At 41.7% G+C, this 15,414-nt stretch overlaps 1 protein-coding gene across 3 annotated transcripts in view; it reads left to right on the top strand.

Annotated features, from left to right (window-relative positions):
- The window catches only part of Dpy19l4 (dpy-19-like 4 (C. elegans)), a 60,824-nt gene that overhangs the window by 16,571 nt on the left and 28,839 nt on the right, over window positions 1–15,414 (top strand). For 2 of the 3 annotated variants that reach the window (NM_001081201.2, XM_006538041.4), the window contains 7 exons: window positions 1,178–1,268; window positions 1,500–1,621; window positions 2,111–2,256; window positions 9,509–9,632; window positions 12,880–13,014; window positions 15,046–15,177; window positions 15,279–15,377. In NM_001081201.2, coding sequence (NP_001074670.1) covers window positions 1,178–1,268; window positions 1,500–1,621; window positions 2,111–2,256; window positions 9,509–9,632; window positions 12,880–13,014; window positions 15,046–15,177; window positions 15,279–15,377 — 849 coding nt within the window. Of the gene's footprint in view, window positions 1–1,177; window positions 1,269–1,499; window positions 1,622–2,110; window positions 2,257–9,508; window positions 9,633–10,063; window positions 10,212–12,879; window positions 13,015–15,045; window positions 15,178–15,278; window positions 15,378–15,414 lie in introns of those variants that run through there. The other variant, XM_006538042.4, reaches the window with a different exon arrangement.

Raw genomic sequence — 15,414 nt, 5'->3', positions numbered from 1 at the left:
CATGTGCCACCACTGCCTGGCTTTGCCCCATGTTTTTAATTACTGTAGTTTTGGTTCTTTGTAGTTGAATCTTGGGATTTTTTTTTTTTTTTCTTTTTCTAATTTGGGAATTGAACCAGGACCTACAAACCCTCCACTACTGAGCCACATGTCCAGCCCCTAAGTCTTAGAAATCTTGCTTATTTGGGAAACACTTAGAATGTATGGGTCTGCAAATGGAATTATTAAAGCCTTCCTCTTCTCAATGTGTAAGGTTATATATAGTCATACAAAACACTGCTTCCTGCATAAACTTATCTTCTTTTTTAAAAAAAAATTATTTATTTATTTATTTATTTATTTTATGTATATGAGTACACTGTAGCTGTACAGATGGTTGTGAGCCATCATGTGGTTGCTGGGAATTGAATGTAAGACCTCTGCTCACTCTGGTTGGCCCCGCTCGCTTCAGTCAACCCCATTTGCACCAGCTCTGTTCATTCCAGCCCAAAGATTTATTTATTATTATAAATAAGTACACTGTAGCTGTCCTCAGACACCCCAGAAGAGGACGTCAGATCTCATTACGGATGGTTGTGAGCCACCATGTGGTTGCTGGGATTTGAACTCAGGACCTTCAGAAGAGCAGTCAGTGCTCTTAACAGCTGAGTCATCTCACCAGCACCTAAACTTATCTTCTTCTTCTGGATATTTTGTTTCTAAAGTCATTTATATTTTTTAAATAGAGTCATACTGCAGTTCTGGAACTCACTGGTAGTCCAAGCTGGTCTCAAACTCGATCCTCCTGCCTCAGCCTCCTCTGTGCTAGGGTTGTGGGCCTATACCACCATGCCTGGCTTTTACTTTAGAGTTTGACATTCAGTTTATTGCCAGTCCCTTCTTACTGTTCCTGCTGTTTGTAGGGTATTCTTTGGGTTTTCCTTCTAGAATTTCCTTGTATGTAAAACATATAATGTTATATCAGTTGTAAACCATTTGAATGTTTTAACAAAAATGATTGCTAGGCTATTGAGAAATTTAATCTTATTAATACAGTAGTTTAGGAAATTTTAAATATGTCCTTGAATACAACTGTAAATGTCAGTTTAAAATGTGAAGGAAACAAACGAAACCAAACACAAGAGGCTGGAGGAGAAGAAAGAGTGCAGCCTGACCTTTACTGCTTGTGTCACTGCAGGAGCTCGAGCGAGAGATCACCTTCCAGGGAGACAGCGCTATTTACTACTCCTACTATAAAGACATGCTGAAGGCGCCGTCATTCGAGAGAGGTATGGCCAGCCACAGCGGTAACTGCAGCAATGATGTTGTTCTAAAGGAAAGCACTCTTCTCAAAGGTTATGAGCTTTAGGATGCGGGATATGATAGTAAGTTGGGAAGATGCAGCATCTACTGTAACATCTGAGTGCCTTTTTTTCCATATTATTTGTGATTACTAATGAATGACATGTTGAATCACTGTCGGGGCAGAACAGTAATCTGGAGAAAAATCATGTATTTAGGTGTTTATGAGCTGACGCACAATAACAAAACCATCTCCCTGAAGACTATCAACGCCATGCAACAGATGTCTTTGTACCCAGAACTTATTGCCAGTGTTCTCTATCAAGCAACTGGCAGCAATGTATGTATTTATTATTATTATTTTTTTTATTTTAGATTTACTTCATGTGTATGAGTGTTTTGCTTGCATATCTATATGTGACTGCATGTGTGCCCAGTGCCCTTAGAGGACAGAGAGCATCAGATCCTCTAGGACACTAGTTCTCACTCTGTGATATTCTGCATATCAGGTGTTTACATTATGATTCAAAACAGTAGCAAAATGACAGTTATGAAGTAGCAATGAAGTAAGTTTATGGTTGGGATCAGCACAGCATGAGGGACTGTCACAGCACTAGGAAGGCTGGAAGCCACTGCTCCAGAAGTTGTAGACAGTTCTGAGCCACTGTGGGGGAGCAGAATCGAGGGTCTCTGTAAGAAGAAAAGTGCTCTTAGCCACGGAGCCCTCCCTCCAGCCCTGTGTCTTCACTGTGACGTCTGTTTTCCTACGTGGGTTTGTATCTTTGGGTTGTTTAACCATCCTCTGTCACTCCCTTTCTTTTTACTTTAGGAAGTGATCGAACCAGTGTATTTCTACATTGGCATTGTGTTTGGATTACAAGGAATGTATGTCACGGCTTTGTTTGTTACAAGTTGGCTTATGAGTGGCACGTGGCTAGCAGGGATGCTTACTGTTGCGTGGTTCCTAATTAACAGGTATGCAAGGTTTTTACATTGATATTTACAGATTTTGTTTTGGTTATAGAGTTCCAAAAATATCCCCATTCTTACAGTGCTCAGCTGTTATCTGCAAACCTATTGATTGTTATGTTTGATGGTGACGATTAGGTAGGACTCCACACAGGGACTAACTTAGATACAGGATCACTTACAGAGCCGGTCTAAGCGCTTGCTGTACAAGTATGTGAGCTGGAGTTCAGACTCCAAGAATCCACCCTTCTCAATAGTCACAAATGATATAAAATACTTTGGCGTGACTCTAACTAAGGAAGTGAAAGATCTGTATGATAAGAACTTCAAGTCTCTGAAAAAAGAAATTAAAGAAGATCTCAGAAGATGGAAAGATCTCCCATGCTCATGGATTGGCAGGATCAATATAGTAAAAATGGCTATCTTGCCAAAAGCAGTCTACAGATTCAATGCAATCCCCATCAAAATTCCAACTCAATTCTTCAACGAATTAGAAATGGCAATTTGCAAATTCATCTGGAATATCAAAAAACCTAGGATAGAAAAAACTCTTTTCAAGGATAAAATAACCTCTGGTGGAATCACCATGCCTGACCTAAAGCTTTACTACAGAGCAATTGTGATAAAAACTGCATGGTACTGGTATAGTGACAGACAAGTAGACCAGTGGAATAGAATTGAAGACCCAGAAATGAACCCACACACCTATGGTCACTTGATCTTTGACAAGGGAGCTAAAACCATCCAGTGGAAAAAAGACGTTTTCAACAAATGGTGCTGGCACTATTGGCGGTTAACATGTAGAAGAATGCGAATTGATCCATTCCTATCTCCTTGTACTAAGGTCAAATCTAAGTGGATCAAGGAACTCCACATAAAACCAGAGACACTGAGACTTATAGAGGAGAAAGTGGGGAAAAGCCTCGAAGATATGGGCACAGGGGAAAAATTCCTGAATAGAACAGCAATGGCTTGTGCTGTAAGATCGAAAATTGACAAATGGGACCTCATAAAACTGCAAAGCTTCTGTAAGGCAAAGGATACTGTCAATAAGACAAAAAGGCCACCAACAGACTGGGAAAGGATCTTTACCTATCCTAAATCAGATAGGGGACTAATATCTAATATATATAAAGAACTCAAGAAGGTGGACTCCAGAAAATCAGATAACCCCATTAAAAAATGGGGCTCAGAGCTAAACAAAGAATTCTCACCTGAGGAATACCGAATGGCTGAGAAGCACCTGAAAAAATGTTCAGCATCCTTAATCATCAGAGAAATGCAAATCAAAACAACCTTGAGATTCCACCTCACACCAGTCAGAATGACTAAGATCAAAAACTCAGGTGACAGCAGATGCTGGCGAGGATGTGGAGAAAGAGGAACACTCCTCCATTGCTGGTGGAATTGCAGGCTTGTACAACCACTCTGGAAATCAGTCAGGCAGTTCCTCAGAAAATTGGATATAGTAGTACCGGAGGATCCCGCAATACCACTCCTGGGCATATATTCAGAAGATGTTCCAACTGGTAAGAAAGACACATGCTCCACTATATTCATAGCAGCCTTATTTATAATAGCCAGAAGCTGGAAAGAACCCAGATGCCCCTCAACATAGGAATGGATATAGAAGATGTGGTACATTTACACAATGGAGTACTACTCACCTATTAAAAAGAATGAATTTATGAAATTCCTAGACAAATGGATTGACCTGGAGGGCATCATCCTGAGTGAGGTAACCCAATCACAAAAGAACTTACATGATATGTACTCACTGATAAGTGGATATTAGCCCAGAAACTTAGAATACCCAAGATATAAGATACAAAGCACATGAAACTAAAGAAGAATGAAAACCAAAGTGTGGACACTTTGCCCCTTCTTAGAATTGGGAACAAAACACCCATGGAAGGAGTTACAGAGACAAAGTTTGGAGCTGAGATGAAAGGATGGACCATCTAGAGACTACCATATCCGGGGATCCATCCCATAATCAGCCGCCAAATACAGACACCATTGCATACACTAGCAAAATTTTGCTGAAAGGACCCTAATAGAGCTGTCTCTTGTGAGACTATGCCGGGGCCTAGCAAACACAGAAGTGGATGCTCACAGTCAGCTATTGGATGGATCACAGGGACCCCAATGGAGGAGCTAGAGAAAGTATCCAAGGAGCTAAAGGGATCTGCAACCCTATAGGTGGAACAACAATATGAACTAACTAGTACCCCCTGGAGCTTGTGTCTCTAGCTGCATATGTAGCAGAAGATGGCCTAGTTGGCCATCAGTGGAAAGAGAGGCCCATTGGACTTGCAAACTTTATATGCCCCAGTACAGGGGAACGCCAGGGCCAAGAAGTAGGAGTGGGTGGGTAGTGGAGTGGGGAGGAGGATATGTGGGACTTTTGGGATAGCATTGGAAATGTAAATGAGGAAAATACCCAATAAAAAAATTTTTTTAAAAAATCAAAAAAAGTTCTAGGCCAGGCATGATGACATACCTGTAATTGCAACACTCAGGAGTTAAGGGTAGGAGAATCAGGAGTTCAGGTTTAGTGCAAGACTGGCTTTAAGAAGTGATTGTGTTTGCTTATGGCTGCCTAAGAAAATAGCTTCTACTAAAAAAACATTATTTGACACAATTGCTAGGAATAGAGCGGCTTACCTGGTGGATCTGGGTCTGATATAACTTAAGATGTTATTTTATATTAAATGATCCAAGAGACATTGATCGATGTTTTTTATAACCTAATCCTGGAGACATGGCATCACTCCAATACACACACACACACACACACACACACACACTGTAGAAGATATATACTGTAGAAGATGATGGCATTTTTTATATACACACACACACACACACACACACACACACGCACGCACGCACGCACGCACGCACGCACGCACGCACGCACGCACACACACACCGTAGAAGATGATGGCGTTTACACCAGAAGGCAGGAACCATGAATACCATTATGAAGACCACTACATTTGTCAAATAGTACTCTTTTCATTTGATCATTAAATATTTATCATCACATTCAAAGAAGCCTAGAAAACATTTTTCTTTTATATGGCTGAGGAACAACGTATAGCTTTTTACAGCAAGGCAGGGACTCCATTGAGCCTGTTCCCTAGTTGTTTTTGTTTTTGAAAGAGAGTCTTATTATGTCATCCGTGGCTGGTCTCAGATACAGTGTACCAGTGTGGTCTGAGGTGCACTGTCCTCCCCAGTCTTACTATGTCAACCAAGGCTGGTCTCAGATACAGTGTACCAGTGTGGTCTGAGGTGCACTGTCCTCCCCAGTGCTGGGACTTCAGAGGTGCACTCATGTGGTGCATGCTGGGAAGCACTAGACCAACTAAGCTCTACCCCTGGCTTATTTTCTCCATGGTCTAACATTTGTGGGTTGCACTTTGGGATCTACTAGTATGGATATCTCCTCTGAGTTACTTGCAGGGAGGCTGTCTTGTTTTATTGATCAGCTTTTTAAAAATGAAGATTTGTTTTTATTTTATGTGTATAGATGTTACCTGCCAGTGCATTACATATGTTGCCGGTACTCACAGAGGCCAGAAAAGGGCATTGGATCCCCTGGACTATAGTTACAGACAGTTCTGAGGCACTCTGGGTGTTGGGAATTGAATGTGGGTCCTTTGCAAGAGCAGCCAGCACTTTTTATAAACTCAGCCATTTCCCCAACCCCTCGTCAGTTTATTCTTGAAGGCTCCGCCCTTAGTACTACTCAGCAAGGAGACAATACATTGCTTCTGGAAGCAGCTGCTGGCTCTTCTCTCACAGGAACTACACTGCTAAAGCTCTATCCAGTTTACTTTTTTGAATTGCCTGCCATTTTCTCTGCTCTCTTCAGGTATCCTTCTTCCTTTGTAGACTTTTCTGGCTTTCTCTTTTACCAGTTCGCACTTGAGGCAGTTTGCAGCTTCTGATCTTATCTGGAAGTCATAGCATAAGCTGTTTTAAGCAAAGGAGTTTTCCCTAGCTTTGTTTCCTTTTAGTTTTTGTTTGGGTAATGCCGAGTATTGAACCCAGGATCTTGTGCCTGCAAGTGCTATCCCACTAAGCCATATAATTGGCCCTGATCTTAAGTCACTCTGTGTGTGTGTGTGTGTGTGTGTGTGTGTGTGTGTGTGTGTGTGTGTGTTTTGCTGATAGCCTTGTTGCATAGTAGGTAATAGAGTGTTCAGTGATATCTCATTGTAGTTTATTTCCCATGAGAGGCAGGAAGAGAATTTAGTTTTCAGCATGGTTGTACTAGAAAGACAAGCGAGCCCAAACACCATGCACCTCACACCATAATTCTAGGATTCGGCTTGAACTGTGAGTTTTGGTGAAGGGAGTGGTGAGAGGAATCCAGCGTTAAGCTGTCCTCACTAGAATCTGGCTTGCTTTTGTCTTTTTTTCAGTTTGGGTCTGTGGAGGGGCTCTCTTAAGGAGACATCTTCATTGACTTGCATGAGGGGACCGTGGTGGTCCCTTTGTATGATGTTCCCTTCTGCTTAGGGGAGTGTGGAAACAGTTCAGTTCCTATCAGGGAGTGATTCGGTCTGCTCCTCAGGCCGGCTTGCCAGTGTTTGTCTGAGTGAGGGGCTCCACTGTCTGGAATGCAAGGCGACTGCGTGTAAGGATGGGTGGCAGACTGATGGCACCTAGGCTTCTCTCACGGATTGGCAAGCTGACGCTTTTTCCTTGGAGTTCTTTGAGCATGGTCTTGGAGATTTGGGGGCAAGATTTGTTGGCCCTATTGCTTTGGTCCTGAGGCAGGGAAGAATTTGTAACAGTTAAGAGTTGTGTGGCTCCATCGTGGCAGTCAGGGAGCACTTAATGCCCAGTGATGTCCATGTGCTTAGTTGGTAAAGTCTTGCAACCTTGGGCTTTCCCACCCGTGCCCCAGTTCCCCAATAACAACTCAGAGCTTTATTTTAGTTACAGTGCTTACGGCCTTATACTACTTGTTCCCCGACTAGATCATAACTCACTTAACCCAGTTAAACTATTCCATTGTCTACCACAAGGTTAGTTGTCTCTCCTCAGTTTTGTATATCTGACTTCCTCAGAGTCCAGGGTGGATCTTCTGTGTGAGAATCTCCCAGAATTCCTGTCTCTCTACTGGAACTCCTTCCTCTCATTTCCTGCTTTTTGCTAATAGGACATCAGCTTTTTTATTGACGGGTGACGCTTCTACACAGTACACAAGAGACTCTTTCTACAAAGTCTCTTCAGTTCTTTTTTTTAGTGGAGAGTTCAGTGTCATGGATCTGTTCACACCTCCTGTTCTGTAGTAGTGAGGTTGGACCTGTGGTATGCTCTGTAAGCACTGTAAATCTAAACTATCCTCCCCTCACCCCATCGCCCACTGAAGCCTAGGTTGACACCGGACTTGTGGTCTTCCTGTCTTGGCTTCTTGTGCTTTGTGCACCATGCCAGTTCTTGTTTTTTATGGCATTGTTTACATTTGATTATTGAGTAGTAAGAGTTTTTACACAGTTATCCTGGCATAACAACATTGCAGTCAGTGAAGAAGAGTGGTTCTACTGTGCAGGCTATGATATTATAAACACGAGTTCTTCCTGGTGGTTTCCCTTGTCAGGGGCAGGTTTGTCAGAGTTTTTTGTCTGTGTGCTTTATGCTTTTCTTTTCTCCCCTCTCTCCCCTCACCCCTCTTTTTTTTTTTTTTTTTTTTTTTTTGAGACAGTCTCTCACTATGTAGCCCTGGGTATCCAGAACTTTCTGTGTGGGCCACACTGTCCTCAAACTCAGGGAGATGCGCGTGCCAGATCCACCTACTGAGTGCTGGCATTAACACAGGGGTCAGTACGTCGGCCACATGCTTTCTTTCTTTCTTTTTTTTTTTTTTTTTTTTTTTTTGGTTTTTCGAGACAGGGTTTCTCTGTGTAGCCCTGGCTGTCCTGGAACTCACTCTGTAGACCAGGCTGGCTTCGAACTCAGAAATCCGCCTGCCTCTGCCTCCCAAGTGCTGGGATTAAAGGCGTGCGCCACCACGCCCAGCTTTGGCCACATGCTTTCTTAGAAAACAGAACCGTTTTAATTCTGGTCAAGTCCAGTGAGTTGGGTTTTACTGTTTGATTTTTTTTTTCATACTTTGTGTCATAAAGCCCAGAGTCGACAGACTTGCCATTGTGCAGCTGTGCTTTGAGTGTTTTCTCCAAGCTACATGATTTCCAGTGTGCTACTACTGAGAATGGGGAGGAGTCTCTGTGACTGGAGAAACAGTGGGGGCTCCATGACTGCCCTATAGAAACAGCTAAGGGCCCTGGGACACTGCTGCAGGGTAGAGGGCGTGGCTGCTGTGCATGGGCCCTGCTTTCATACTTCAGCACTAGAGGAAAACATTTTTGGTTGCATCCCCTGATCCTTCCTTGATCTTGGATTCCCAGCTTCTAGAACTATGAGCATTCTTTTGTTTATAAATAGCAAAGTCCATGGCATTCTTTTATAGGAGCAGAAACCCACTAAGACATAATTTCTTTTTTCTTGCCATTTTTTTTAAAAAGTAAAAACAAAATGCAGAGATTTTTCAATAAACTTTTACTATTTTTTGTTTACATTGTATCAATTATTTGTTAAGTGTATATGTGTGGGAATCAGAGGTGAACTTTCAGGACTGGTTTTCCCCTTCTATCATGTGGGTCTCAGGCATTATTTCTTGGAAACACCTTTGCCCACTGAGCCACGCACTTGTTCTTTCTGAATTTTGACTATTTTATACTCTTTTATCATAGGTAACTAAAGGCTGATTACAATCTTATATGCATGGAACTAATTATTCTAATATCTGTCACCTTTTTTTTGTTGTTTGTTTAACATTTTTGAGACAAGGTCTTGTTTGGGACTTAATGTGTGGACCACACTAGCTCCAAGCTTGCAGTGATCTTTCTGCCTTTATCTTCCAAGTATTGGAATTACTGCTGTGAACCATGATAGCTCAGCCGTTATGAGCACTGGCTGCCCTTCCAGAGGACCTGGATTCAATTCCCAGCACCCACATGGCAGCTCACAACTGTCTGTAGCTCTAGTTCCAGGAATCTGATGCCCTTTTCTGGCATCCAGGAGCACCAGGCTCACACATGTAAACAGACCTTCATGCAGGCAAAACACCCATATGTGTAAAATAAAATAATAATTTAAAGATAAGATAAAGAGAAATGTACTGTAGTGTCACACAGATGCATGCCTTACTTTCAGTGTCCTCTGTGGTTTGTTTTAGGGTGGACACAACAAGAATCGAGTACTCCATTCCTTTAAGAGAAAACTGGGCTCTACCGTATTTTGCATGCCAAGTTGCTGCACTTACAGGCTATTTAAAAAGAAATCTAAATACTTATGCAGAGGTAAGATATAAATGTGTTTTATACCTCACAGCTAATTCTGATGCTTTGCAAATATGCTTTGGTTGTTTTGTTTTGACACAGAAATGTCTTTCGTTCGGGCTGGCTTCAAACTCACTGTGTAAGGAAGGCCGGGCCTTGAGCACTTTCTCTCCCTGCTGCCATGTAGGGTTGCACGTGTGCACCACCATGCTAGGCTATGGTGCTTAATTTTAAAGTAAGTCATAGTAGGAGCTAAGTTGTATTCAGTGAAGCATGTTACTATGTAACATGTAGTAAGGCCATTGTTACATCTGTTTTTCTGTAATCTGATGGCAGCGGAATAGTTTTAGAAAAACAGATGTTATATTGTTTTTAGTATGGTTACATGAAGAATATCTGATTTTGGAAGTTAATCTATCCAAGTGTTGTTTTTGCCATTTCTCTTACTTCAGGAACATTTATGTCCTTTAGTCATCAGAACTTAAAAGAAATATTCCTGAAGACACAGCCGTGGCTGAGGATGACAGTGGTGTAAACTTTGATGGCAGTACGGCATGGTCTTGTGTTCATTCACATGTCTTCCCTGACTGAGATTAGTAGGTTAGTCAAAGCTTAAGGAAATGTCCGTCTCAGATCATTTAGAATCTTAAGTTTTTGTTATTGTTATTCCCTCAATCCCATGGGCAGTTGAATGAAGCCTATAGACTGTGTCACAGAATAATGTTAATAAAATGTATGCCTACAGAGGCAGTTCATTATTGAAGTTGACTGAAACATAGCAGTCTGTTGGCAGTCGGCCTGTCTTACATAAAAATTTCCTGGTTAGGAAGAGACCAGAATCGACCAAACAAAGTCTTCTAATAAGCTTGTCTGTTAGAGGGGTGTACCTCTGTGGTAGCTGGCATGTGCAATGGCTGGAGCTTCTACCCCAGCACCAGACCCAAACACACCAATGGGAGGAACTAAGCAGATTCCTTCCTCGGTTTTAATTCCTCATGTGTATTTTACATTACTAAGAAGCAAATACAATAGGAAACTGAAAGGTAATATTCTTTTTACTGTAGACCCACTTATAATGATAGGATTATTTTTGACTATGTGTATAATATAGTATAATATGTATATATTACATATATACATATAATATATATATATATTTAAATTTGAAAATATAAAATAATAAACTAGGTATGGTGGTGTATGTCTTTAATCCCAGCACTCAGGAGGCAGAGGCCGGAGGACCTCTGTGATTTTGAGGCCAGCCTGGTCTACACGGTGAGTTCCAGGGCAGCCAGAGCTACATAATAAAGAGACCCAGCCTCAAGAACCAAACAAAAAACTTAGAAATAATATATAGCATAGCATGAAACACTGCAGTGAAAAGAAATTAAATAACGACATGGTACAAGTGGGATAAAGCATGGCCCTAGCTAGATACTGTCGTCCATGCTCTTATCCCAGCACTTGGGGGTAGGTAGGAGGCAGGAGTTCAGGTATATCCTTAGCTACATGATGAGTTCAAAGCCAGCCCTGTCAAAAAGAGTACAGCAAAAATATCTCCCTAAAAATAAAGGACGAACAGATGGACGTGGAGGTGCATACTTGTAGTAAGTACCAGCACACAGACAACTGAAGCAGCAAGATTTCCACAAGTTCAAGACTATTGTAGACTCCAGACACTAAAGCAACCTGCCTGTATAGCCTGACTCTGGTCAGAGACACTAAAGCCTGGCAGCCTGTAATTCCATGGCCCTCATAATAGGTACAAGGAGAGAACAGACACCACACATGTGGTCCTCCCCCAAATTATACACAATAAAAAAGTTTAAACAAATTTTACTTAAAAAGTTATTACTATTTTTAGGCAACAGTTTATTTTAGTTCAAAATAAATGTCATAAAAGCAGCTTTGGCAGTTCATCTCTCTCTACACAAAGAACTCCCTGACAGTGTAAAGGCCTGTGCAGGAGATGCAGCTCCATGGACGAACTCTTGGCCAGTAAGGCTGAGACCTTGGGTGTGATCCCTCACGGCAGAAGAAAGCACTGAGCTATGGGAATTAGGCCTGAAATCTGTCATGTTGTTCTACATGCAACGGAACATTCAAGCCATAAAAGTTCAGCAACTAAGCTTGCTGTGTTGAGGGCAGGAAGGAACAGGATGTGTTCAGAGACACAGCCCAGACTGGCCTTGGATCCTCTCGTTCTAGTTCTAAGAGCTGAGATTAGGGAAGTGCACCCAGGCATGGCTCTTTTTCATTATTACGTAAAGAAAAGTAGCATCCAGGTTTGCATGGTTGTTATGTGTTGCACTGGAGGGAAACAGGCCAAACCTTGTTAAGAGCAAAAGCTTGGCTAGGCAACCCAGATTCTTGAGGGTTTTTTTTGAAAATAAAATTAGCATGAATGAGAAAAGAGAGACGATTTTAGGACAAAAGAAGCTTCCATATTAACAAAAGTTTACCAGCTACTCTAATAAAACTCAATTTCTTGGGCTTGGAGAGGTGGCTCAGTGGTTAAGAGCACTGACTACTCTTCCACAGGTCCTGAGTTCAATTCCCAGCAACCACATGGTGGCTCATAACCATCTGTAATGGGATTCAATGCCCTCTTCTGTTGTGTCTGAAGACAGCTATAGTATACTCATATAAATAAATAAATCTTTTTTTAAAAATCAATTTCTTTTAGCATTTGCTTCTTCTTCTCTCTCTTGTTTTTTTTTTTTTTGTTTGTTTGTTTTGTTTTGTTTTTTGTTTTTTTCAAGACAGGGTTTCTCTGTGTAGCCCTGGCTGTCCTGGAATTCACTCTGTAGACCAGGCTGGCCTCAAACTCAGAAATCCGCCTGCCTCTGCCTCCCAAGTGCTGGGATTAAAGGCATGCACCACCACTGCCTGGCCTTGCTTCCTCTCTTGAAATGAAAAAAAAAAAAAAATTGTGCCCCTTTTGTCCTGCCCCTTTGAAATATAATATGGGAAAAACAGGTGCTGGTTCCTCTCTGTGCTTTGCTAAGATCCTGCTGTGGTTTTTTGTTTGTTTGTTTGTTTGGCTGGTTTATTTTGTTTTATCATTTTATTTTAATTTTGAAATAAGGCTCCTTCTATGTCCTAGAACTTGTTATGTAGACTAAGCTGGCCTTGAACTCATAGAAGTCCACCTGCCTCTACTTCTCACGAGCTGGGATTAGGACATGCACCACCACACCTAGTTGGTCTGTAGCTTATTGGGTTTTGCAATAGTGAAGTAACTGATCCTAGTTGTTTTTTTCTCTAGAGGTTTTGCTACCTGTTGCTGAGTACCTCGACGTACACTTTCATGATGGTGTGGGAGTACAGCCACTACGTCTTGTTTCTTCAGGCAGTATCCCTGCTGCTGCTAGATATCTTCTCAGTGGAACAAAGTGACAAGGTAGTGTGACACTGTTAAATGGGGGACAATGGTTTTACAGTATTGTTTCTAAAATCCTCTTTTCCATTTCTTCATCTCTTATTCTCAACTCTTCAGAACTCTAATGAGCATCAAGATTGAAATTATTTGAACAGAGAGAACCTAACATAAAGATTTAATATCCATGACTGTGCACATAGTTCAGTGGTAAAGTACTTTGTTTAACATGGAAAAGGCCCAGAACCCTCGAAACTTATCACTGTCTAAGCAGTCATTAATCAAGAATAAAGTCATTGTCTTAATAACTGATTAGCTGGAAGGAACCCTGCTGTTGGGATCCAGAACTGACAGTCTTAGGTGAGGTTCGAAGGAAGCGCAAGCCACCAAGAGGCAAGGAGAGAGCGAGCATCTCCTTCTTCCTCCAGCGGTGTGCTTTCCGGGAAGCCCTTCCTTTTCACAGTTGTACTTGGAGCAGAGAAGTGTACACAGAAGGGAGAAACAGGCTGTGAAGCTGAGTTACTCTGCAGCAGCACTTGTGTGGACTTAGCCAGGTCAAGAATTGACTTGCCACACCAGAAGACTTACCCTCTTTCCCAGGCATACATTAGTATTTCCCAAGACTGTCATTACTTGATACAGTGAAATCTCTCTTTTATGATTTTTTCTATTTTTCGGTTATATATGTGTGTCTGTGCATCTATGCACATATGAGGGCATGCACGTGTAGTCTAGAAGAGTGTTGGGCCTCCTGCAGGTGGAGCTTAGGTGGTTGTGAGCTGATGGATGTTGGTTCTAGGACTTGAACTCAGTTCTCTGCAAGAACAATATCTACTCTTAATCACTTAGGCATGGATCCAGCCCCTTTATTCTTTCTTTGTTTTAAAATTTTTAAGTAACTTAAAATTTTTTTTGCTATGTGTCTGGATGTTTACCTGCATGTCTATATGCTGCATGGGTGCAGTGCCCTTGGAGGCCAGAAGAGGGCGTTGGATCCCTAGAACTAGACTGTGGAGCCTCCTCTCCAGTCTTCTCTCCATTCTCTGTGGTTTTGTTTCTTTGCTTGTGTTGTTTTGTTTTCTCTCTTTTTTTTTTTAAAGATTTATTTATAATATGCAAGCACACTGTAGCTGTCTTCAGACACACCAGAAGAGCGTGTCAGATCTCGTTACAGATGGTTGTGAGCCAACATGTGGTTGCTGGGATTTGAACTCCAGACCTTTGGAAGAGCAGTCGGGTGCTCTTACCCACTGAGCCATCTCACCAGCCCTTGTTTTCTTTTTTTAAGACAGGGTTTCTCTCTGTAGCCGTGGCTGTCCTTTAACTTGCACTGTAGACCAGGCTGGCCTTAAATTCATAGAGATCAGCGTGCCTCTCCCTCCTTCCCAAACACTGGGATTAAACCACCATTGCCTGGCTTCAAACTTCTGGTCTTCCAGCCTCTACGTTGTGAGTTGGAGGTTAAAGGTATGACTACCACCACTCCCAGTTGTATGCAGTGCTGAGGACTGACCCAAGCACTTAGCAGACACTGTTCTAACTGAGCTGCATCTCTAACCTGTGACTTTTTTTTTTCCTACACAGAGACAGGGTTTCTCTGTGTAGCCCTGGCTGTCCTGGAACTCACTCTGTAGACCAGGCTGGCCTCGAACTCAGAAATTAACCTGCCTCTGCCTCCCAAGTGCTGGGATCAAAGGTGTGTGCCACCACTACCAGTGTGTGACTTATTTTTTGACACGAGCTCTTGCTGTATAGTCCTAGCTGGACTTTAATCCTTCTGAGTAGGCCTTCCAAGTGCTGAATTCGTGACAAGAAAACTAACAGACGTTATAGTGTGGCTGTAAAGAGTGTTCTTGAGTTTTCATTTATGATGTTTTAGCTCCTTAACTTTTCTGTAGGGCACTAAGAGGCAAATGTAGAATCCCTTACATTCAATGGCGATGAAAAGAAGGTCAAACACTCCCTGACACTGCCCTAAATTATAACAGCATTTACTTACAATTTCTATTTTTAAAATTAAGTTTACTATCATTTATTTCATTTTTGTCCTGACAGGTTTATGAAGTATATAAAGTCTACATATTTTCTCTCTTCCTTGGGTATTTACTACAGTTTGAGAATCCAGCTTTATTGGTGTCTCCTTTATTAAGTTTAGTAGGAGCGTTCATGCTTGTTAAGTGCCTTCAGGTAATTAACTTTGCCTTTTGTAAAGAGTAGCCTTATGTTTTAGATTGTTAATTTTATACTTCACTTCTTTGTTCATGTGATTTTGTTTTTTTCCTTTGTAGCTGAATGGGAAAAAAGGAACTTTTGTGGCTAAAGTAATCAAAGTGTTTGAGTTTTACTTGTTATGTACCCTGCCGGTGACCTTGAATCTTATAGTGAAGGTAAGTACTTGACATTCATGTGCAGGGCATTTTGAGT

The sequence above is a fragment of the Mus musculus genome, chromosome 4 (assembly GCF_000001635.26).
Source record: "Mus musculus strain C57BL/6J chromosome 4, GRCm38.p6 C57BL/6J".
NCBI lineage: Eukaryota > Metazoa > Chordata > Mammalia > Rodentia > Muridae > Mus > Mus musculus.
The sequence above is the reverse complement of the archived record's forward strand: the minus strand, read 5'-3'. Positions and strand labels throughout refer to the sequence as shown.